Genomic DNA, 22,436 nt, shown 5'->3' on the forward strand with positions numbered 1-22,436 from the left:
CGAACAAAACCGCGGAGTGTTCCAGAAGAAGATAGCCTCACCCTCGACCATCCTCCAGGCAGTTCAGGGATCCTTGGAATCATGGAGACTGGCGGGAGCAAGATGCATGCAGCACCCCTTTGGGGTTCCGACGTGAGAGAGCACCCTACCCACTGTGTTCCCTAGGGCCTCTTTCTTTTCTCTGAACTTCTTCCTTCAGACTGTGCGTACGGCCTTGTAAATATTGCTCCCTGCCTCACAATATAAAAAGCCAGCAGTTGCTGGTAGTTTCAAAAAAAAATACTCAAAACGGGACGAAACAAAGCGAAACCAAACCAAAAATATCTATTCCCTTTAATAGTATGTATAGATATAGATTGTACGTGCTAACTTAAATTCATGTGTACATAACTATAGTTATGCATAACTTTTTCTATTTTAATCTTTTTTTGGATTTCTATCTTTTAACCTCAACCGTAAAAATCAAGATCTTTTTTTTCGCGGGGGTGTAAAATTAAGATCAATAGACCATATTTTTTATGCTGAAAGTATACAGATCAAAATAATATATTCATTTTTTAGATGTATGATGACCTATGACTTCTAATTTGCTATAACACAGCCGTGACCATGCAAAAAAATAGCAACACAGCCGTGCATAAGTGGGAGTCTATCCGGGAAAAAAAGTGGAAGTCTATCGTGAAATAGTTGGCTTTGTGAACAGCCAATTCAAGAGAGAACGTCCATTATAGCACAGATAATGTTATCATGTGCCTTACCCTTTTTTGACCGAGTGAAGAATTGTCTTTGGTTTGCTATTCCTTGTATTCATATGTTTGTACTTTCCCTTTTAGGTTTAGAGTCGGGATGTGGTTAGTACATCTTTTTCCTAGTATATGTATACGTGACCATGGCTATAGGTGTTTTAGAATCCGGACGTGCCTAGTATTTTTTTTCTAGTACGTGACCATGGCCATACGTGTCATGTGTACCTAATATTCTAATATTGTCGTGTGTAACCTTTTCCAAAAAAAAAAATCAAAACGGGACAAAACAAAGTGGAACCAAACCAAGAATATCTATTCCCTTAATAGTAAAGTATAGATTTAAAGGAGACTACTAGTTGGCCTGTCAAATTCCTAGAGTACATCTTAAGCGAAGTCTACATACATTATCTCTTTTTTCGTATAATTTTTATGCTGAGAGTGAATAAGCTAGTCATGTCCCCGTCGTCGATCTGTTGCTTAGCTATCAGTCAGATCGTCGTTCTGTACATCGATTGCAAGTCAAGTGTGACTTTGAGACGTATGTTGCACCGCCCACGTTTTTTTCCACCCCTCACTATCAACCTTATCCTCCACTATTTCAGCAGTACCATCTCGTTATCCATCTCATGGAATTTAGTGCTATAGTCAAATACGTACAGCCTAACTAATTAAGCTAGAGGTTGCTTGTTTGACCTGACCGCATCTGTGAAGATATCGTGTGGCGACGGTGCACCAATCTCGCTGCATATCTTCATCCATAAATACAGCACCCGAGCGAGCCTCCGAGCGAAATCAAGTAGTACAACACAAAGCTCTCTATCAGGAATTCGATCAGGATCGTCGTTCACCAGTCTGAGGCTCGAGAGTGCGTGGTTCACTTCAACAGGTAAGTACTCCCTCCGTTCCTAAATATAAGTCTTTGAAGAGATTCTACTATGAACCACCTACGGAGCAAAATGAGTGAATCTATACTCTAAAATGCATCTAGATACATCCGTATGTGGTCCATAGTAAAATCTCTACAAAGACTTATATTTAGGAACGGAGGGAGTACTCACCATGCATGTCTCAATTTTGTGAATCTTTAGCTGGCTATTTTGATTTCTACTTACAATCTATAAGGTCCTCAGTACGAGAATGAGCTCCTCGGACGACACCTGCGGCAAGAAGGCGTCGTGGCCGGAGCTGGTTGGGAAGTCCATCGAGGAGGCCAAGAAGACCATCATGAAGGACAGGCCGGACGTGAAGAACATCGAGGTCTTCCCGGTCGGCACACCGGTGACCGGGGACTTCAGGCCCGACCGTGTCCGCATCTTCGTCGACACCGTTGCGGAGACCCCCCGCATTGGCTAACTTTGATTGATGCTCCATCGTTTATGTGTGTGTGTGTGTTATATTCCAGAATAAACCATAGCTAGTGAGTAGTGGCCATGTATGCATACTGCTCCTAGCTATGTCGGTCGATATGTAAGATTTAATAATTAAGTTTTTTATGGGAAATAATTAAAGTTGATCCCAGGCTTGCGACTTTGATATCTTGATCTTTATTTCGCTTCTCTCTTGAAACCATTTCAATACGAAAAATCTCAAATGATCGAACATGTTTATCAATTACCAAGATAAGAAAAATATACTAATTGACAAAATATAGACTAATTACCCAGACTAATTGACTAAAAAAATCTCAAATGATTGAACATTGTTCGTTTCATGTGTGTGTGTGTGTGTGTGTTATATTCCTGAATAAACCATAGCTAGTGAGGGTGTATGTACAATACTCCTAGCTATGTCGATCGCCATGTACGAGTTAATAATTAAAGTTGATCGCAGGCTTGCTGCCTTGATATCTTGATCTTAATTTCATTTCTCTGTTGAAACAATTTCGATACGAAAAAACTCAAATGATCGAACATGTTCATCAATTACCAGGACCAAAAATATACCAATACTAGTCAATAAGCCCCGTGCAAAAAAGAAAAAAACTAGTCAGTGAGACATTGCAAAAACTCCCACCCACCATTAAAAATAGGGCATCAAATAAATAGGTGGGGTAGCGCACATACTCTGATTACTGGGCCACCAAAGGCACGGCCAATACTATTAGATTTTAGTTTTTCAGAATTTTTGTTTAAAAAATATTTTGAAATATTTTGTTTCACAAATTTTACTGAGGCATGTTTATATATTTAATAATTTTTTCAAATATATTACAATTTTACGTACTTTAGATTTTTTATGAAATTAAAAATTATTCACGTATTTAAAAAAAATTCATGCCATTTAAGATATCTTCACGCATTTAAAAAATGTTCATCTATTTTGAAAAGTGTTCACGTATTTTAATAAAAAAATTATTTAGTTTTAAAAAAAATCATGCCATTTAAAAAAACATCATATATTAAAAATATCTATGCCATTTTTAAATAGTTCATGTCTTTCAAAGGTTCATGTAAATTTTTTTTAAAGAATTTTTAAAATACCTTTGTCTATTTATAAATTAAAAAATATTTCTTGAAATGGGGAAACATGAAAAAAGTTGGGAAAATAAAAAATAAAAATAAAATTACATAAAAAATTGAAAAGTATAAAGTAAACAGAAAAACAAAGAAACAAAAACGAGAAGAAAAATTGCTAAATCAATTCAAGTGCACACAGTGAGAGAAAAATAAAATTAGACCCAGCGGCATAGCCAAGCCATTGGGCCAGGTTGGTTTAGCACTAGAACATTCCATTTGAATTTATTTATTTATATATAAAGAATAACCTTTTTTGCTTTAATATGGAGGCTATAGGGAAACCTCTGTGTGGTCCATGGACCACCTTATCCACCCCTAGCTACACCATCGGCGAGACTCCCGAATTGAGTCGACCCATGACTCTACGTCTGGTGTGTTTTGTCGATAGTTGCGTGCAATAAGCATCGAATAGGATTTAGCCATTAAAATGACGTGGTGACGGATTAACAACCACACTTGCATGTAAAATTTAAGGCACTCACCTACCTGTCCAACACAGTTTTCCACACACATATGGACGTCCCTGATCTATCATGGACGTTCAATATGCATCCAACGGTGGATATAAATTATATGTGTTTGCATGCGTGAGCTTGAACATATTTGCCATTCTTGAAGTGCTTTTAATAGGAGGAATATGAGTGAGATGTGTTTGAAGTGTATTGAGGAAAACATGAGGGGCTTGAAGGGGAAATTTTGGATGCAGTTCAGGCTATTTTACAAGATTCCTAGAACGAATCTTCATGGAATCAATGGCCTCGACAATTCTTGCACATCCACTGTGTGGACTTGAGTTTTTGCGACACGAAGCTTGTTTAGATCATCATGTCACCGCCTTAGGCGTGTACACACCCCATGAGGAAAAGGCAGACTCCTAGCATATGTGCAAAATTGAAAAATAACATCAACAAGTCAATGCAAATTTCCATTGCAGTTACCTTTACAATCTTACAGAAAAAATATCTTGGTACAGTAGGTAGCAATTTGTATTACCTTAGTCCAAAAAAAACTTGTCTTAAATTTATCTAAATACAGATGTATCTAACACTAGAACGTGTCTAGATACACAAATCTAAGACAAGCTTTTTGGAATGGAGGGAGTACATTACATCGGAATTTAGTGATGTACAAAATAGAGAAAGGTCAACATTGAGTTTTCTGACTCATGGTCGAAAAAAATAGAGAAAGCGGAGAGAGAAATACATGGATTTTTGCAAACAATTATACACAATGATTTTATTGTTGTATAGATGTCTATAATTTCTCTTTGACAAGGTAGTTATGCTTGAAACTAGACAATCGCGCTATCGTGCGTCAGCAGGGGCGGACGATACCTAGCTGCGAACAGATTCGGGGTGATCGGCGGCGTAGTCGAAGCCGGGCAGACAGGAGGGAGGGGGGGGGGCGTCAGTGGCTGCAATGGTAGAGTGGGAGAATGGCAGTGTTGGGCTAGAAGGGTGTGGATACAGAACAAGGGGGAAGGAACAGAGTGGAACAAAAGTGGGCTGGGATTGTCAGAGTCCTACATGGCGGAGGTCCGGACTCCCGCAAATCTCTCCCAGTTTGTGGACGATTTACGGAAATCCCGACTCGCGAACCCGTCCGCCAAAGTTTGCGGTATCACGTTGGATGGCAAAAAAAAAAAGTTCGGACGCGTCAGTCCGGACGTTTGCAGACACTTTATGACACTGGCGTTGGAGATGATATGCCGGCTCAGTCTCTCGAAGCTGCTCATAGGGATAGGGTATGCATGTGTGCGTTTATAAGGGTGAATGTATGCGCGTATGTATAAGCGCTTGCATTTGTACCCGTGTTCCAAAAAAGATTCTTACACTAGACACCATTGTACATGCCTTTAGTTTAGCACATGCCCTCGAGCAGAACATATTCGCTAGCTATCTGTCACAGCTGCAACAAAAGAGAAAATGAGCTTGAAAGGTCATGTGGAACTCAACGTTGCATGTACATGTCGATCAAAGTACGTGTGAATGGCTGCGTTAGTTTTTTCAAAAAGACCAGGGCAACACTTTCGAACATGCATGACAGCAAATGAAATTGTTCCGTGCACGCGGAACAGCATTTTCTTGGCCATGCATGTGCTCTACAGCTCATCTACAAGCCACCTTTGCTTGAAGCCGGTTACTCAGTACAGCATTATCGAGCCACAGGATTTATTTATCATAACCTGATTATATATAAAGGCAGCTACACCAGCTACCCACTTATATCATCGATCGGTGTATACTACACATACAACAATTGCACCACCCTTCCCCTCAGTTTCCCATGGCCACTTCTTTTTCTTGCTTCCTTGCCATCTCAATTCTAGTAGTGTTCTTCTCACTTCCCCCGCCTACTGGTGCAAGGCTCCTGTATGCGGACAAGAACACCCTCAATGACAGCAAGTCTTTCTCCATCGGAGGTGGCAGAGGCAAGGGTGGTGGCAGAGGTTTTGGTGTGAGTATCAGCCATGGCGGGCACGGCACCTCCATCGCTATAGGCGGCGGACTTGGAGGTGGAGCTGCTACTAACCATGGTGGTGGCCCAAGCGTAGGTGGTGGAGCAGGTGCGGGCATTGGCATCAATATAGGGCATGGTGGCGTGAATGTTGGGATAGGCGGGGGTGGAGGTGGAGCGGCTAGCACCGGCGGGGCGCATGCAGGTGGTAGCGGTGGAGGTGGCATTGGAGTTCATATAGGCCATGGTGGTGTGGATGTAGGGATAGGTGGAGGTGGAGGCGGGGCAGGTAGCACTGGCGGTGTGCATGCAGGTGGTGGCGGAAGAGGTGGCATCGGATTTCACATAGGCCATCGTGGGGTTACTGTAAGCGCCGGTGGTGGGGGCGGTGGTGCGGCCGGTGTAGGTGGAAGTGGGGGAGGCGAAGGCGGTGGTAGCGGTGTTGGTCGTGCCGGCAATGTTGTGGGTGGTGGGGGAGGGTATGGCAGTGCAAACGGCGGTAACGGAAGTGGGGGAGGTACCGGAGTTGGGTCAACTGGTGGAAGTGTAGGTGGTGGCTCTGGAAATGGTGGTGTAGTACATGGTTGATTGGTTTGTTAATTTGAGAAGTACATATGCACACAACATTTTATTTTAGTTTGCTAATGAAATACTCCCTCTGTAACTTTTTATAAGACGTTTAATATAATATGGGTATGTATAGGAAATGATAAATATGCTAGTATTTTTATGTTTATTGTATGTCTACTACTATTGGTGTCACCTTCTAAATGAGCGGGAGTGCCTTGACTATGATGGTATTGTACTATGTGGTATCTTTTACCAACGGAACATGTAACAGGTCCACACTAATCAGATGGTGTCTTTTGTAAAGTTACATGAGTTTTATATATTATCGAAGATATGTTTTTTCAAGAGTGCTCCAATAACGTATCATATTTTTATAGAAGACCGAAATATTTCGAGAACGTAGCGTAACTTTATGAGAAAGATTTCTCCAAACTTTATGGACATGTCTGGTTTGTGCTTCTGCAGGGTCACTTGATTAAATCATTAACGGATATCTTTAAATCATTAACTTGATTGTATCATTAATGGATACCAAAATCATGTTTGCTTCGGTTGCTCTATAATCCATAACATGGTGTCAAGTCCCAGCAGCATAAAAAATTGTTTCCACTTAAAATCCTCGGTATTAGAAAACGCTACGATATCATCTGGCACCTATCATTTCATTTAGCAGCATACCTTTACTAGATCCTACCTATATGCATCATCTTCATTTGTTGATTTGCTTACCAATACAAGACTGGCTTACCAATATCAACACCAGCACAGACTAGCTTACCAATATCATCAGCCTAAAAGGGGTACTAGAGATGCCCTTTCTGTCACCCTGGGGCAGCCATCAGGACTTGAGGCTGTCACGCACTGATGCTTCAAAGGGAATCTGGTGCAGTGATATCTTATCAGTGAAGCAGCTGTAGAAGCAATGGAAAATGAGATGTATGTGAACTTTAATACGACGGTGACAGAGGGAGTATTTTATGTCAACAATTGGTTAAGTTGGGGCAACGAACAGTTAGGGCAAACTTTGTATCAGAAATTCTTTAGAATTGCAAACCTTCCACCACCAGCCAGCAAGATGGCACTTACCAACTAAACGCGAGCTTAATTGCAAATTTATCGATGAAATTTGTGGATGAGAGCGGATTGATGAGGACGACGTCCTGCGGTCGATCGAGTGAACCGGATTAGGGTTGTGAGATGAAGTAAAAGATAGTGGGGAGGAGAGGCAGAGGATAAGCCTTGCTGGCGGCAAGAGGGACATGTGACCTTGGCGTCGGGGTGTCCTTGCGAACTTGTCGAAAGAGAGCGACCGGGACGGGGCCACCTGGGCGGTGGAGAGGCACTGGGACGCCCTCACTTGCTCTTGTCACATTGACACTCCTCACTTGTTCTCGTCACGTTGCCCCAGTCTCCGACTTCATTTCGAATCGACTGATGCAAGCGAAATTTTCAAGCACCACACGTTTAAGAAATTTAATCCGCAAAAATCCCCCTCCTATAGGTGCCTTTATATTTACCTCCTTGTTATGTTTGCATAGTCTATTGCTCACAGCTTTGCACTCTGTTTCCTTTCTCTAATAGCAGGTGATCAAGTTAGTACATTATTTTGGTACTCCGGAGTTTGACGTGGGTTATGGTGAAAGGGTCTTGGAGTACTCACTGGCAGAGTCATTAGTGTTCACCGTTTTTGAATAGTCTAGATTAGTGGGTAAAGGTAATTAGGAGGTAGTAAAACCTTTGGCGTCGGGATCTTGATGATGCGTGGAGCAGAAACTGCAACACAAAGCCATGCACTGATGGAGTGATTTGCAGTAGTTGTCTTTTGCCTGCTGGTAAATTTTTGGTGGCAACAATTGGTTGGTGAAAATGAAGTGGAAGGTAATGCCGTATTCTGGTAGTGTCATGTGTCTGTAGTGATCTGATAACACTAGCAGGTGGAGTTCTATGTCATTTGTCTGTCGGAAAAATTGACTAATCGACTAGTGGTTAATGTGGGAGCATATACCTACGTACCCACAACATGTGTTCTGTGTCATGTGTCTGATTATTATTTTTTACCACAAGTGTCTAATCTGATAACACCGACCAGCCTGGCAAGCTGATCTACCGAAGCATTCATCTTTCTCTTTGCTGGGTGAGTAATCCCAAGAAAATAGCATACCTAAAACGTTGTAATGCAATCAAAATCAAGATATGGAGCAATTTCAGTCATTTAAAAGCGGTGAACTGTACACTTGAAATATCGATGAAACATGCATGTGAAATGTTTCTTAGAAAAAAAGCTAAACCAAGATTTCATCCTAGCTGGCTCAGGTACAAAACAACTTATGTAATTAGATGAAAACTTTGTAATATACTAAGAGATAACTAAATGTATGCATTCACACAGACAAATAGCTCTATCTAATTGATCAACAATCCTATACCGTTTTAGTGGCAGGAGAGCTTTATAAATTTCCAGAATGAGTGTTACAACCACCACCGCTGCACAATCAGAGCTGAACCTTCCCCGACCATGTGCCGGTTATCAAGATTCAGCTCACAGTCGAGGCGCCCAAGCTTCAGATTCCTCAGTGGTGATACAGTTTGGTATTCTACATGCCATAGAAACGATCGTCATTCCGTCAGAGCACCGGACTACCGCGTCAGAGCCCTTGGTTATTTTGCATGCCAAATGATTCCGCAGCTAAATTTTCTGTGGTGCATTTGGTTTCCGGATCGTTTCCCAGATTTACTGCTAGCCAGTCAGTTCCTGCATCGGCGCTGCTCTCTGCCTTATCTCCATCTTGCTTTAGCTGTACTGCCAGAGTGCCAGTTTATACACACTTGTAACCGTGAAGACCCCAGTTTTCTCGTAGTGCCAATCTATACAGTCATCCACGACGGCAATCTACAGTTGCAAATCGCCGGTCGTAAGGATGGATAATCTGTCATATCAGGTCAGCATTCCATTGTGTGTCCTCTGGGTTTATCAGCTGGTTTACCCATCGTAATCTTGTCCTTCAGGCTAAAGAGGTGACTTTCATACCTTGTTGGCGTGGAATCCACTGATCATGAGACATTGGGAGATCTGCCCATTTCCAATCTCCATACAATCCCTTCAACAATTCAAGCCTGAACTCTATCCTTTGCCACAGAGGTGATGCATTGGAAGCAAAAATGGTATCAAGGAGCGGCCCATTGGGAAAATATTTTGACTTCAGAACCCTGGTACACACAATATCCAGTTTTGGGAAAAGCCTCCACGCTTGCATGACCAAAAGTGCTTGATTGAAGAAGGTGCATGTGCCTATAGCCAATTCGTCCTGCGCCTTTCGCCTTGACCATTTTATTCCAGGCCATCAAGTGGACCTTTCACTGCCCAAATTCATCACCCCACGAGAAGTCCCTAACTAGTTTTCATACCTCTAGCAGAAGCCCTGTGACATCTTGAACACCCCCCATAACGCATGTAGGCAGGGTTTGAGCGGCGAGATTTCTTTTCAACTTGAAACATGTATTTCTCCAACCAGTTTGTGAGCCTCTTCTCAAACCTTTGCATTATCGGTTCGAACTGGTTGTCCTTCAGTCTCTCCCTTCAGGGGTTGGTAGCCCCCGGTATTTGTCTTCGAAAGTAGCATTTGCCACACCCCGCACATGCTTTATACCGTTCTAGACCTCCCCTGGACAGTGCTCATTCAAGAGGATCGAACATTTGTTCGCTAAGGAGCTGGCTAGTACGACGCTGAAACAAAGAGATAGCCCGACGCATAATGGTTGTTTGCTAATCCAACGACTTCACACTGTATGACCATCCAACAACCTCACCAGTCCTTAGTTGCTGCTATTATATTTATGATTTATTTAGCATTAGCGTTGTCATCTCTACTACAAAGTCTTCAACATTAGTTGCCATCATTTTCTTTACGGCCATTGCCTGTTAACATGACATGTTATTGGCAATATACATCGAACGAGAAGTAGTGCAGAAAAATGGCCAGCCTGGGCGAGGCCTTCTATCTTAGGCTTGATATGTAAGATCCCTCGGATTAATACAACATAGAAACAGTGGAACCTCATAATAACCGGAATAATTTGAAACTCCCTGTTTCTAGGATGAATATGTCATTTTACTTTAGTTTTTTCTCGAATAATCATTCTACCTTTCTCAAACATATCAACAGAAACAGAAATGGATCTCAGCACATAGGTTGTACAAGTCATAGTAAATACTAGGTAGGAAGTGCGGCTTGCCGCACCCGACAGCGTTGCTGCCAGGTACAGTTATATCCAATCTGGTAATACAGTCATTAAAGCATTGTAAATATAAAAAATAGAATTCCACGCAAAAAATAGAATAGTATAGATGTGTTTAACTATCTAATATATCAAGTTTTTATCACAAGCATTGCATCGATACATACACATAGTACATAGAAATTTGTCCAGGAAACAACAAAAGGCATCACACTACATAGAAATTTGTCCAGGAAACAACAAAAGGCTTCAGCCCAGCGCGCCGATGCCTGGCTCAACACGTTGTCTGGTAAACAAAGTAAGAGTAATAGCTGAAAATGGACCGGCTCAATGCACAGAAACGTACCTGAGTTGAATGGTGGTAGCCTTTAATGGGGTACAAAGAAAGGTGTAGTATCATCAGGACTCAGGCTAGGTAAATGACAACCTCCAGCGGTCAAGTGTTCCTTGGCACCCAATTGAAGCATAAGACACTAAGCGAAAGAAAAAAATACAAATGATCATTAGTACATGACGATGCATCTAAAACTTAAGATGATGTTGGCTATTAAAAACAGAGAGATCTGCAATAGTGCAAACTGAACAAAATACAAAGGCCAGACATGCTTGTTATAACACAAGTAGATTAATATTCTAGTCCTGGTAAAAAGCAATGAGCGGGAGAATAGCAACTTGGATGGAAAGCAGAAGTGACCAGCAAGGCAAATCAAAAAAGGAAAACCATTATATAACATAGATTTACAATATATGCATTTAGATTTGAACTACACACGTATCCCTTGAAGTTATTGCATGGCCTGTGACGAATACACTTCAGGTAAATGATCATGTACTGGTTACTCTTAATCTAAAATCAATTGTTAAAGTATTATGTTTCACCGTGAAAATATTAATGAAATAATGGCAATATATATATATATTGTGTAGCAACTATGGACATCTGAATCCACCAGAAACTATTAGAAACAGATTACAGAACTCAAGCATATCAAACATAAAAAAGAAGCAGCTTTGAAGCAACATATGCATAAGAGCAGTAAGGCCGCCATGGATGAAGGTACTCACAGCTCAATCAAGTTGCATCAAATGCAAAATAAGCATAATGGCTGATGTAGGGATAGATACTACGTAGACACTTAACATAAAAGAATAGACACTTAACATAAAAGAATATGAACGACAAAGGACAATCTTTTACAGCCATTTCTCCTTTTAGTTAAAACCTATGAGAAACAACAGAGATGGAAAAAAAAGCTGAGGTAGCATTTGAGAACTACTTTAATAAAATTGCATTCAAAATCTTCAAAACATATTTTGACATGTGAATTGGCTGTTACATGCCAAATAATTACAGCGAAGAAGTGGTGACCTATACATGTATGCAATGCAGTCTAATTCTAGTTCTTATCATTACTGCATTGTTCTGCAAAAAGTAGGAGCATCTCAATATACAGTACAAGTTCAAGACTGCGTTCACTCTTCCTTCAAAAAATTATGCAAGGTGACTCTGGTAACTGTTAGAGTTATATTATAGGTCATGTACCCCTTTGTATTTATCCCGTTGTATAAGGGGTTTCCTGCATATGTTCCACACGTGTACATGTATATATATCGGCCTATGGCCTCATGGGAATACAAGTTGCTTATTCCTAACATGGTATTAGAGCTCTAGGTTTTCTTTTTCGCACGCCGCAACTCGTGCTCGATCCCGTCGTGACGGCCGCCGCTGCTCCGATCCGCTGCCCCGGCCGAAGCGTCTCCGCCCGAAGGCCTCCTCATCACGCGCCGGGCGCTCCTCTGCTTCCGCCAGCCCGCACAGGTCACCGGGCGCTGCTCGTCTCCCGCCTGCTCGTGGTCCCCGGCCGGGCGCTCCTCTGCTTCCGCCAGCCCGCACAGGTCGCCGGGCGCTGCTCCCTCCGCACGTCCCACCCGCCAGCCCTGGTCTCCCACCTGCTCGTGGTCCCCGGCCGAAGCGTCCCCGCCCAAAGGCCGCCAGCCCCGGTCTCCCGCCTGCTCGTGGTCCCCGCCCAAAGGCCCGCACAGGTCCGCCGGGCGCTCTTCCGCTTCCGCCCGCCCCGCACAGGTCGCCGGGTGCTGCTCCCTCCGCACGTCCGGTGCTCTGCTGATTTCGGGTCTCTCCTAAAAAAAATGCCTGCTGCATCGGGCTATGTTGCTGTCCCTCGCTGTCCGGTGATCTTTGATGGTACTAACTACACCGAGTTCGCTGGCTTCATGCGCATTCACATGCGTGGCATCCGTCTCTGGGGTGTTCTTTCTGGCGAGGTCTGCTGTCCGCCACGTCCGGTTCCTCCGGTGGCCCCTACTCCGCCGACTCCACTAGTTCTTCCTACGGATGCTAATCAGGCCGCCAAGGATGCGGCTAAGATTGCTGATGAGGCTGCTGATCGTGCCTATGATGAGAGGGTTTTGGCTTATGAGGAGGCTCTTCAGACGTATCATGGTGCTTTGTCTGTTTACACCCAGTGGCTTGATGATGATGCTCGTGCTGCAGCTGTTCTCACTGCTAGTGTTCTGCCTCAGTTTGCTTCTGAGTTTCTGGGTCTTCCTACTGTCTTCCAGATGTGGACCTGTCTTCGTCAGCGCTATGAGCCCTCTGGTGATGCCTTATACCTTTCTGTGGTTCGTCAGGAGCATGCTCTTCAGCAGGGTGACTCTACTGTTGATGACTTTTATGCACAGAGTTCTGCTATCTGGCGCCAGCTTGATTCTCTCCGCAGTGCTGGTTGTCGTACTTGCCCCTGCTGCCAGGCTGTCCAGGCCGATTTGGAGTTTCATCGCGTCTACGAGTTCCTGTCTCGGCTCCGTAAGGAGTTTGAGCCCCGGCGTGCTCAGTTGTTTGCTCGTGGCCGTATTTCTCTCATGGAGGCGCTTTCAGAGATTCGTGCTGAGGAGACTCGCCTACGTGGTGCTGGTTTGCTGGAGGTTCCCTCTGTGCTCGCTACTCGGGCTTCTTCCACTCCACCTGCTGCACCGCCCCATTCTCGCTCGAGTGCTCCGCCGCTCTTGCCCACTCCTTCTGGAGGCTCAGGTCGCCCCCGTCCACACTGTGACTACTGCAACAATGATGGTCATATTGAGTCCCAGTGCTACACAAAGCGGAAACACCTGCGCAAGGCGCGCTCATCCTCCTCAGGGCCTTCGTCATCTCCCTCGCCAGCTTCCGCCATTGCTTTGACTGAGCAGGATATTCTGAGACTTAAGCGTCTGCTCGCGGCTTCAGGTTCTTCCTCGACGGGTACTGCTGGTTCTGTGACTGATGCTTCCCGCACTGAGCACCCGCCCTCTACACAGTCAGGTACATCCCCATGGGTTCTGGACTCTGGAGCTTCTTTTCATATGTCTTCTCATTCTTCCGCTTTGTCCTCTCTTCGATCGCTGGATTCTCCTGTTCATGTCTTTACTGCTGATGGTACTCCACTTTCTGTTGCTAGTAGAGGCCATCTTTCCACTCCTTATTCTGTTCCCGATGTTGCTCATGTTCCTCGCCTTACCATGAATCTGTTTTCTGCTGGTCAACTTACTGATTCTGGTTGTCGTGTAATTCTTGATGTTGACTCTTGTTCTGTCCAGGATCGTCGCACGCACACTCTGGTTGGGGCTGGCCCTCGCCGCCGTGATTCTCAGGGTCTTTGGGAGTTGGACTGGCTTCATGTTCCTTCTGCTGCCACCACCATTGCCAGTCCCTCCGCTGCTGTCGCCTCTGTTACTGGTTCCTTCAAGCAGTGGCATCATCGCCTTGGTCATCTGTGTGGTTCTCGGTTATCGTCTTTAGTTCGTCGAGGTCTTCTGGGGTCTGTCTCAGGAGATGTCTCTTTAGAGTGTCAGGGTTGTCGTCTTGGCAAGCAGATTCAGTTACCATATTCACATAGTGAGTCAGTGTCTAAGCGTCCTTTCGATTTAGTCCATTCTGATGTATGGGGTCCGGCTCCTTTTGCTTTGAAAGGTGGTCATAAATACTATATTATTTTCATCGATGATTTTTCTCGTTACACATGGCTTTATTTCATGACTTCACGTAGTGAGGTGTTGTCTATTTATAAGCGTTTTGCTGCCATGGTTCATACTCAGTTCTCTTCACCCATTCGTGTTTTTCGTGCTGACTCCGCTGGTGAGTATATCTCTAAGATGTTGCGTGGTGTTCTTGCTGAGCAGGGTACTCTTGCCCAGTTCTCTTGTTCTGGTGCTCATGCTCAGAATGGCGTGTCTGAGCGCAAGCATCGTCACCTTCTTGAGACGGCTCGTGCTATGATGATCGCCGCCTCTCTTCCGCCTCATTTTTGGGCCGAGGCTATCTCCACTTCCGCCTCTCTCATCAACCTTCAGCCGTCCGCTGCTTTGCAGGGTGGTGTTCCTTTTGAGCGTCTTTTTGATCGTTCTCCCGATTATTCGATGCTTCGCTTGTTTGGTTGTGTTTGCTATGTTCTTCTTGCCCCTCGCGAACACACCAAACTGACTGCTCAGTCTGTTGAGTGTGTCTTCTTAGGCTACAGTGATGAGCATAAGGGCTATCGTTGTTGGGATCCTATCGGTCGTCGGATGCGTATCTCTCGAGACGTGACTTTTGATGAGTCTCGTCCTTTCTACCCACGCCCATCTTCCTCGTTTTTTTCAGTGGAGGATATCTCTTTCCTCACTTTTCCTGACTCACCTATCACCCCCGTCGCGCCTGTGCCTATTCGTTCCACTCCCTCTGCTTCTCCACCCCTCGTCGATTCGCCGCCACCATCTTCCCCGGTCTCCTCACCTAGCATGTCACCGGATTCTACACCTTCATCTCCGGTGACTTCTTCGTCGCCACCCCCCGATTCTACCTTGGCGATTCCTCCTTCTCTTGTTCCATCTTTTCCTCAGCATTACACTCGTCGTTCACGACCTGTGGATGCTTCCTTGGATGAGTCGTCCTCTTCCTCTCAGCCTACTTATGGCTTGCGTTCTCGTCCTCGTCCGCCTATTGATCGCTTTGGATTTCCCACCGCTGGTGCTGCTGTTCTTGAGCCGACTTCTTACCGTCAGGCTGTTGTTCATCCTGAATGGCAGTTTGCGATGGCAGAGGAGATTGCTGCTCTTGAACGCACTGGTACCTGGGATCTTGTTTCTCTTCCTCCCGGAGTCCGTCCCATCACTTGTAAGTGGGTCTACAAGGTTAAGACTCGCTCCGATGGTTCTCTTGAGCGTCACAAAGCTCGTCTCGTGGCTCGTGGTTTTCAGCAGGAGCATGGTCGTGATTATGACGAGACTTTTGCTCCTGTGGCCCATATGACCACTATTCGTACACTTCTTGCCGTTGCCTCTGCACGCCACTGGTCTATATCTCAGCTTGATGTTAAGAATGCCTTTCTTAATGGTGAGCTGCGTGAGGAGGTGTACATGCAGCCACCACCTGGGTATTCTGTTCCTGATGGCATGGTGTGTCGTCTTCGTCGCTCTCTCTATGGCCTTAAGCAAGCCCCTCGCGCCTGGTTTGAGCGTTTTGCCTCTGTGGTCACTACTGCTGGTTTTTCAGCAAGTGCTCATGATCCAGCATTGTTTATTCACCTTTCTCCTCGTGGCCGGACTCTTCTTCTTCTCTATGTTGATGATATGGTCATCACTGGGGATGACCCCGAGTATATTGCCTTTGTAAAGGCCCGTCTTAGTGAGCAGTTTCTTATGTCTGATCTTGGACCTCTGCGCTACTTTCTTGGGATTGAAGTCTCTTCTACCTCTGATGGCTTTTTATATCCCAAGAAAAGTATATCCAGGATCTTCTTGCTCGTGCTGCTCTTACTGACGAGCGCATTGTTGAGACTCCTATGGAGCTCAATGTTCACCTCCGTGCTACTGATGGTGATCCTCTCCCTGACCCGACGCGTTATCGTCATCTTGTTGGCAGTCTTGTCTATCTAGCTGTCACTCGTCCGGACATCTCTTATCCGGTTCATATTCTGAGTCAGTTTGTCTCTGCTCCCACATCGGTTCACTATAGTCATCTCCTTCGTGTTCTCCGATATCTTCGGGGCACGATCTCTCACCGTCTATTCTTTCCTAGCTCCAGTTCTTTACAGCTTCAGGCCTATGCGGATGCTACGTGGGCTAGTGATCCTTCTGATCGCCGTTCACTTTCTGCTTACTGTGTTTTTCTTGGCGGTTCTCTCATTGCCTGGAAGACGAAGAAACAGATTGCAGTTTCCCGTTCGAGTGCTGAGGCTGAGTTGCGAGCCATGGCTCTTTTGACGGCAGAGGTGACTTGGTTACGGTGGTTACTTCAGGATTTTGGTGTTTCTGTCACTACACCGACTCTGCTCTTATCTGACAGTACAGGTGCTATTAGCATTGCGCGCGATCCTGTGAAGCATGAGCTCACCAAGCATATTGGTGTTGATGCTTTCTATGTGCGCGCTGCTGTGCAGGATCAGGTTATTGCTCTTCAGTATGTGCCTTCCGAGTTACAGTTGGCGGATTTCCTGACGAAGGCCCAGACTAGAGCACAACATGGCTTTTATCTCTCCAAACTCAGTGTTGTTCCTCCACCATGAGTTTGAGGGGGGGTGTTAGAGTTATATTATAGGTCATGTACCCCTTTGTATTTATCCCGTTGTATAAGGGGTTTCCTGCATATGTTCCACACCTGTACATGTATATATATCGGCCTATGGCCTCATGGGAATACAAGTTGCTTATTCCTAACAGTAACCACACCAGTTTACAAAATATATAACATTGAATCATATACCAGATTACAAAATCCATACGTTTGTATTATTATTCAAACTATCTAATGAAAAAAGGCAGCAACTAACATATAAATTCATTAGAAAGAGATGGTGTTCCAGATAGTGGCCCGGACAACGCTTCATTACCAAGAGATTATGCAGGAACTATAATGCCAATACCTGCAGAGAACTTTACAGCCAAATAAAATAATTGATCCACATATTCCAGGTCTTTTAGGCAGATATCTAATTCCTCGTAAGAATATATATATTTATAAGCAAGCATGATTCAATCAAACTACCCTTTAGCTACCACTGAAGGGCCTATTAACATAGACACATCTGACCTACTGGAACGACCAAGTGACAATAGAAAAGCAGAGAAAAAGATCGGAAAGTACAATCATAGCAGGAGCATCAATTTCATATTCATGCACAAACAATCAATGTCATCGCAAATGTAGCTGTCCCTGCTATAAATCATTTATTAGCAAATAGAAAGTGTTGCCTGCTCCAAAGGCTGGTCCTCCGAGTCTCATATGTAGACTGCCACACAACCATAAATCACTCATAAGCACATATGTACAATTTATCGTGCACCTACCGTGCAAAAACATCACGATGAACTGGGGGTGGCACATCAGTAAGCTCCATAGGCGGAGACCTCCCTTCACAGCAGTGAAGAACATCATGCCATCAAGGACGGAGAGCACAGCCAAGCAATCCATGCCATATATTTTTATTCAAGAGAGAAAAAAATTAGAAAAGGTAGGGATGGGATCTGCTGTACCTGGGGACATGTAGAGGCCGCGAGGGTGAGCTCCTCCCCGGTACATGGTTGGTGGCGGATCTCGTCATCCACCGGTGGCAGGTGCTTGGGACCCAAAGAAGCAAGCGAGGAAGCGGGCCACCGAGGCGGACGGCGACGAGCTCGGCCACCGACCCTAGTTCATGGCCGGGGGCAGTGCCGCGTGACGGCGCATGCTAAACAACGGGCCAACGGAACGGCGGTCCTTGAGTCAGCGCATGGTCTGGCACTCATCGTCGACGGCAACACCTCCTAGCAGAATAGATGCGCTAACGGCAGTCGCCGATCCACCTCGGTTAGTGGCTTTCCCCAATGGTGGCAGTCAAACCTCAACATCTGCACAACATTAAGCGCAAAGATCAATTGCTCATTTTGACGACAACATTCGATGCAGGGTATACGGTTTTGATTCTCAAGATAATTACTCCGCCACACGAAACTAAGAAGTTTCCATCTCCATAGCAGCAGAATTGCTTAATAAGCTATGTGCATGTTTTACAACAACCAATCAACAAAGCATGATTAAAACCAACCAAATTATGGAATCCTAATCTGCGGGGCCCAGCTTTCTCTGGTTGAAGTTCTCCACCTCCTGCACTAGCTCATCCTTGGTCCTGTTGCATATGCACAGGGAACATCAGAGGATAATCCATTGGTTTTCGCTTAGTCATCTTTCTCAATTGTTAATTTACTGTGAATCTACTGCCAACAAATGCAATGAAAGTACTGACCAGTATGCCACCATGATAAACCAAGCTAGCCACTGACTGCCAATACATCATTCTGAAATGCAGTAACGGAAACAAATTAATACATGGAAGCAATCAAGTGATCCCATCCTTTTGTCAAAATAAATTCAGGCAATTCAAAGTGTTAAACCACAGCTACGAATGATAATATCCCTCGTACGGATTAAGGTAAATCTGAAGACGTAAACATGCATTTACCTCTTTACAGGTCCATCAGGGTGGAGCCCTATTGCATCCAGAGTTCCTTCATCCATCACAAGTTCAAATCCCCTCTCCAACTTTATCTCCAGGATATCATCAACCTGCAAACATACAAAGGTTCATAAATCTGAAAAGGTTCTTTCTTCATCTTTCAAGTAAGGGTACACTATGTTCAACATCACATACTGAAGCACAAGAAGACGCGGAAATGTGGAAATGAAATACGATCATGTAATCTGGACGTCTAATGCTCCACCGAGTAACTCACCAGGAAATTAATTTGCTCAAATCCATCAAGAATTGCGAGGTTTCGAGCAAGCTCAATTGCAGCTTCACTATAGTCAATGCCAGTTAGATCAGAAAACCTGTATATTTACATGACACATCAGTACAGCCAAGAGGTGTTAATAATGAGACAGGCTAAATGCGTAAAAGAATTTGAATGATTTCCTGTCAGATTTGATTCCTACAAGCAACATAGTGCCAGCAGTACATCAGAACAAATCACTACAAGCCTACACACCACACAAGAAAAGGTCCAAGGCAAGAACAGATCAGTACAAGGCTACAATCAGCAGACAACAAAATCGATAGCTAGCAACCAGCTGGACAACACAAGTTACACAGGCAACAATTAGTAGTTTAGTACTTAGTAGATGAACACCACACATTAGCATCAGCACAAGTGCACAGATAGGAGCAGCAGCTTGCGGGGGCACACATCAGTAGCAGCAATAATCAGCACCACCAGTAGGCAGCAGCACCAGAGCAAGTAGCGGCATCGGCAGCAGCAGAGCAACCAGCATCAGCAGCAGCGGAACATAGCGAGCAACTCCACCTCGCACCAGAAGGAAGAGAGCTCACCAGGAGGTGGTAGGAGCACATCGAGGCAGGAGGAAGTAGTAGTGCTCCGGGGTGCGAGGTGGATGAGCTCTTAGTCCATCAGCCAGCGATGCAAAGTGGAGGAGATCCGAACCCGGCAGCTGGCGGCGCGAGGAGAAGCTTCAGCTCCTGCAGCCGGCGGCGCCAGGAGATCCGCAGCGCGACGAGGAGAGCACCCTAACCCTGGCCTCCTCTCGTCGACGCGCCAGCCGGTGGCGACGGCGCGCTCCGCCTGGCTCCTCCCCTCGACGGCACGATGGGAGGGGGCGCGGCCGCGTGCCTCCCGGATGCCATGAACGGCGACGGAGCAGCCGATGGGGCGGCGGGGGTTGAGCAGCACGGGCACGGCGACCGAGCGGCGGAGGAGAGGACGGGAGGAGGAGAAGGGGAGGCTAGGGGGTGGAGGCGCGAGGGGGATGAGGCGAGCAGCGGCGGCGGCGAGCTCGGCGAAGAGAGAGAAGGGGGAGGAGAACCGGACGCGAGACGGCGGCGGCTGGAGTGAAGCAGAGGAGCGCGACGGAGGGCGAGCTCTTTTAATACGCTTGCGTGTGAAAAGTCGAGAATGCCCTCCGTGGGGCACGGGATTTACAGGCGGTGGCACGAGTGTAGCAGCGTTGGCTTTGATCCGACGGCCCTGATCTCTCCATATGACGATCCGACGGTTGCGATAGTTTTGGACAGCTAATCCGACGGCTGAAAATCCAAACGCCTGGGAGAGCTTCATTTTGGTCCAGACTCTAACAATGGGATATCACAGAGAAGTAACAAGTAGCAAAGAGAAGTTGGGAGAATTCAAGATTGGCTTGGTAGATTCACAAATCTAGGGTTTCTCTTTTTTTTTCTCTTCAGAAAACAAAGTTTGGTTGATTAGAGAGGAAACAAATAAATCTTGATGGCGACAACAACGGTGGATATGTCATATCGGGTAGACACATTCTACTTGGGGAAGAAGGGGGTATATACATGTCTACAAGAATATGCCCGTTACTCAGCTTTTCAAGCAAACCTAGAGTTTTTTAGGCAGCTCAGAACTCCGAGATCCATCCGGGAAATACTCCAGATTATCCAGTGCCATTCTAGACAACCCTGAGGCCTAACCTAGATCATGTCTGGGGGGTCTGGACCAAAAATGCTAGTAACAAGCGCATTCTAGTGGACACTTATTTTTGGCTTTGGCATGAGTGCTTGGGTTGTTGATAGGATTTATTTTAAGCATGAATCCTCGCTCATTCCTTGTGCGGCCCATCTTAATATGCAATGGCCATATTGACTCACATAATGCACATAGAGAAGTATAAATCAAATAGACACCATCTCTTAATCCTTTTTACATGGGTGGTCTCCAAGCATCGTTGTTTCCCTTTGAATGGGGTCAAATCTATTCATATTCTCAATTTAACCAGCAGCCCATCATTTATCATTATCACCAAAACCCACTTAGGGGCTAAAATGTTCTTTCAACAACAAAACGCCCACACGCAAGCATAAGAAAGGAGAGAAGTTTGGTGTTGATTGGTGGCTCCTTGTTAGTCTTCACCAATCTTGTCCAGGGAGGCTCAAACATAGTTGGATTCTTCCACACTCAGCTCATTTCATTTGGTTAGTTAGTCAGGGGATTAGTTGATTTGAGATTTAGATTAGAGAGTGGTTTGGTCACATCTCTTTGTTGAGAACTCAAAGGTGTGTTGTCTCGGAATATTGTACATAACAGAGGTCAAATATGGTCAGATTGTAATGAAATTTGGATAGAACATTGAAGACTCTCCGTACTCCCTATGTAAATAAATATAAGAGCGTTTATATTAAGAGAAACATTAAAGACTCTCCGTACTCCCTGTGTAACATTGATCAGTACTTTAGTGATCTAAACGCTCTTATATTTCTTTATGAAGGAAGTACAATCTACAAGTTCTAGGCATTCTGTGCTAGGACAAAACAATGGTCCATTTGTTTAGCAGATTTTAGCTACCTCTTGTTTGTTCATGTTAAGAGTTGGTGGTGGTGGTGTCAGTGACAGGTTATAACTTGTATTGTTATTATTATGACCCTCTAGAGGTTATAGAGAAGACTATTGTATCAGTTCTGCTAATAGCGAAAGTTGGGCAACTGAAGTTGTCTGCGGGGATCTGGAGCGCTCCTCCCCTCCTCTCGAGTCGCCCCGCGCGCGATCGGGAGGAAACCCTAGTCGCCGCCGGCAAGGTCCCCCGCCTTCTTCTATTCCACCTCGCCGACGCCAGAGGGCGCGGCCAGGCGAAGCCTGGTCGGCGGTGGCGGCAGGAGGGGGGAGATCTCGCCCCCTCGCGCTGCGAGCTCGGAGAGGGCCGAGGCGCTGGGCTAGGGTGTTGTGCTAGACGACGGCGACGTGCTGGAGGTGTGCGCTTGGGGGTCGAATGCGGTCGCGGCTCCGCCGGATCTGGCCCTTCGAGCGGCGCGGGTCACGGGCGGCGGCCCCTGCCTTGTCTTCTGGCTGGTGGGGGCGGCACCGTGATAGTGGTGGTCGACCCTCTCTCCTCTGCTCTTCGGCCGGTGGATGTGGCGGACGGTGGCAGCCTGTTGGT

General features: G+C 45.4%; 1 protein-coding gene and 2 long non-coding RNA genes across 6 annotated transcripts; 2 read left to right on the forward strand and 1 right to left on the reverse strand.

Annotated features, from left to right (window-relative positions):
- Positions 1-1,425: 1,425 nt before the first annotated feature.
- Positions 1,426-2,279, forward strand: LOC123077291 (uncharacterized). Its single transcript, XR_006436520.1, has 2 exons — positions 1,426-1,632; positions 1,877-2,279. It is a non-coding gene; the product is annotated as an uncharacterized lncRNA (long non-coding RNA).
- Positions 2,280-5,500: 3,221 nt separating this feature from the next.
- LOC123074066 (glycine-rich cell wall structural protein-like) lies at positions 5,501-6,634 on the forward strand. The gene has a single exon (XM_044497012.1). It carries the CDS (start codon positions 5,549-5,551, stop codon positions 6,305-6,307), a length of 759 nt encoding a protein of 252 aa, XP_044352947.1. The 5' UTR covers positions 5,501-5,548; the 3' UTR covers positions 6,308-6,634.
- Positions 6,635-8,528: 1,894 nt separating this feature from the next.
- On the reverse strand, positions 8,529-20,363 carry LOC123077292 (uncharacterized). 4 transcript variants are annotated; one of them, XR_006436524.1, is made up of 9 exons: positions 19,861-20,363; positions 19,265-19,361; positions 18,994-19,097; positions 18,778-18,829; positions 18,580-18,660; positions 18,029-18,382; positions 17,843-17,906; positions 10,872-10,998; positions 8,529-10,205 (listed from the first exon to the last, which is right to left on the reverse strand). It is a non-coding gene; the product is annotated as an uncharacterized lncRNA (long non-coding RNA). The 4 variants fall into 4 exon arrangements; XR_006436523.1 differs by lacking the exon at positions 17,843-17,906 and having other exon boundaries at positions 8,535-10,205; XR_006436522.1 differs by lacking the exon at positions 8,529-10,205 and having other exon boundaries at positions 10,640-10,998.
- Between the last annotated feature and the right edge of the window lie 2,073 nt (positions 20,364-22,436).

This window comes from Triticum aestivum, chromosome 3D (assembly GCF_018294505.1).
Source record: "Triticum aestivum cultivar Chinese Spring chromosome 3D, IWGSC CS RefSeq v2.1, whole genome shotgun sequence".
NCBI classification, from domain to species: domain Eukaryota; kingdom Viridiplantae; phylum Streptophyta; class Magnoliopsida; order Poales; family Poaceae; genus Triticum; species Triticum aestivum.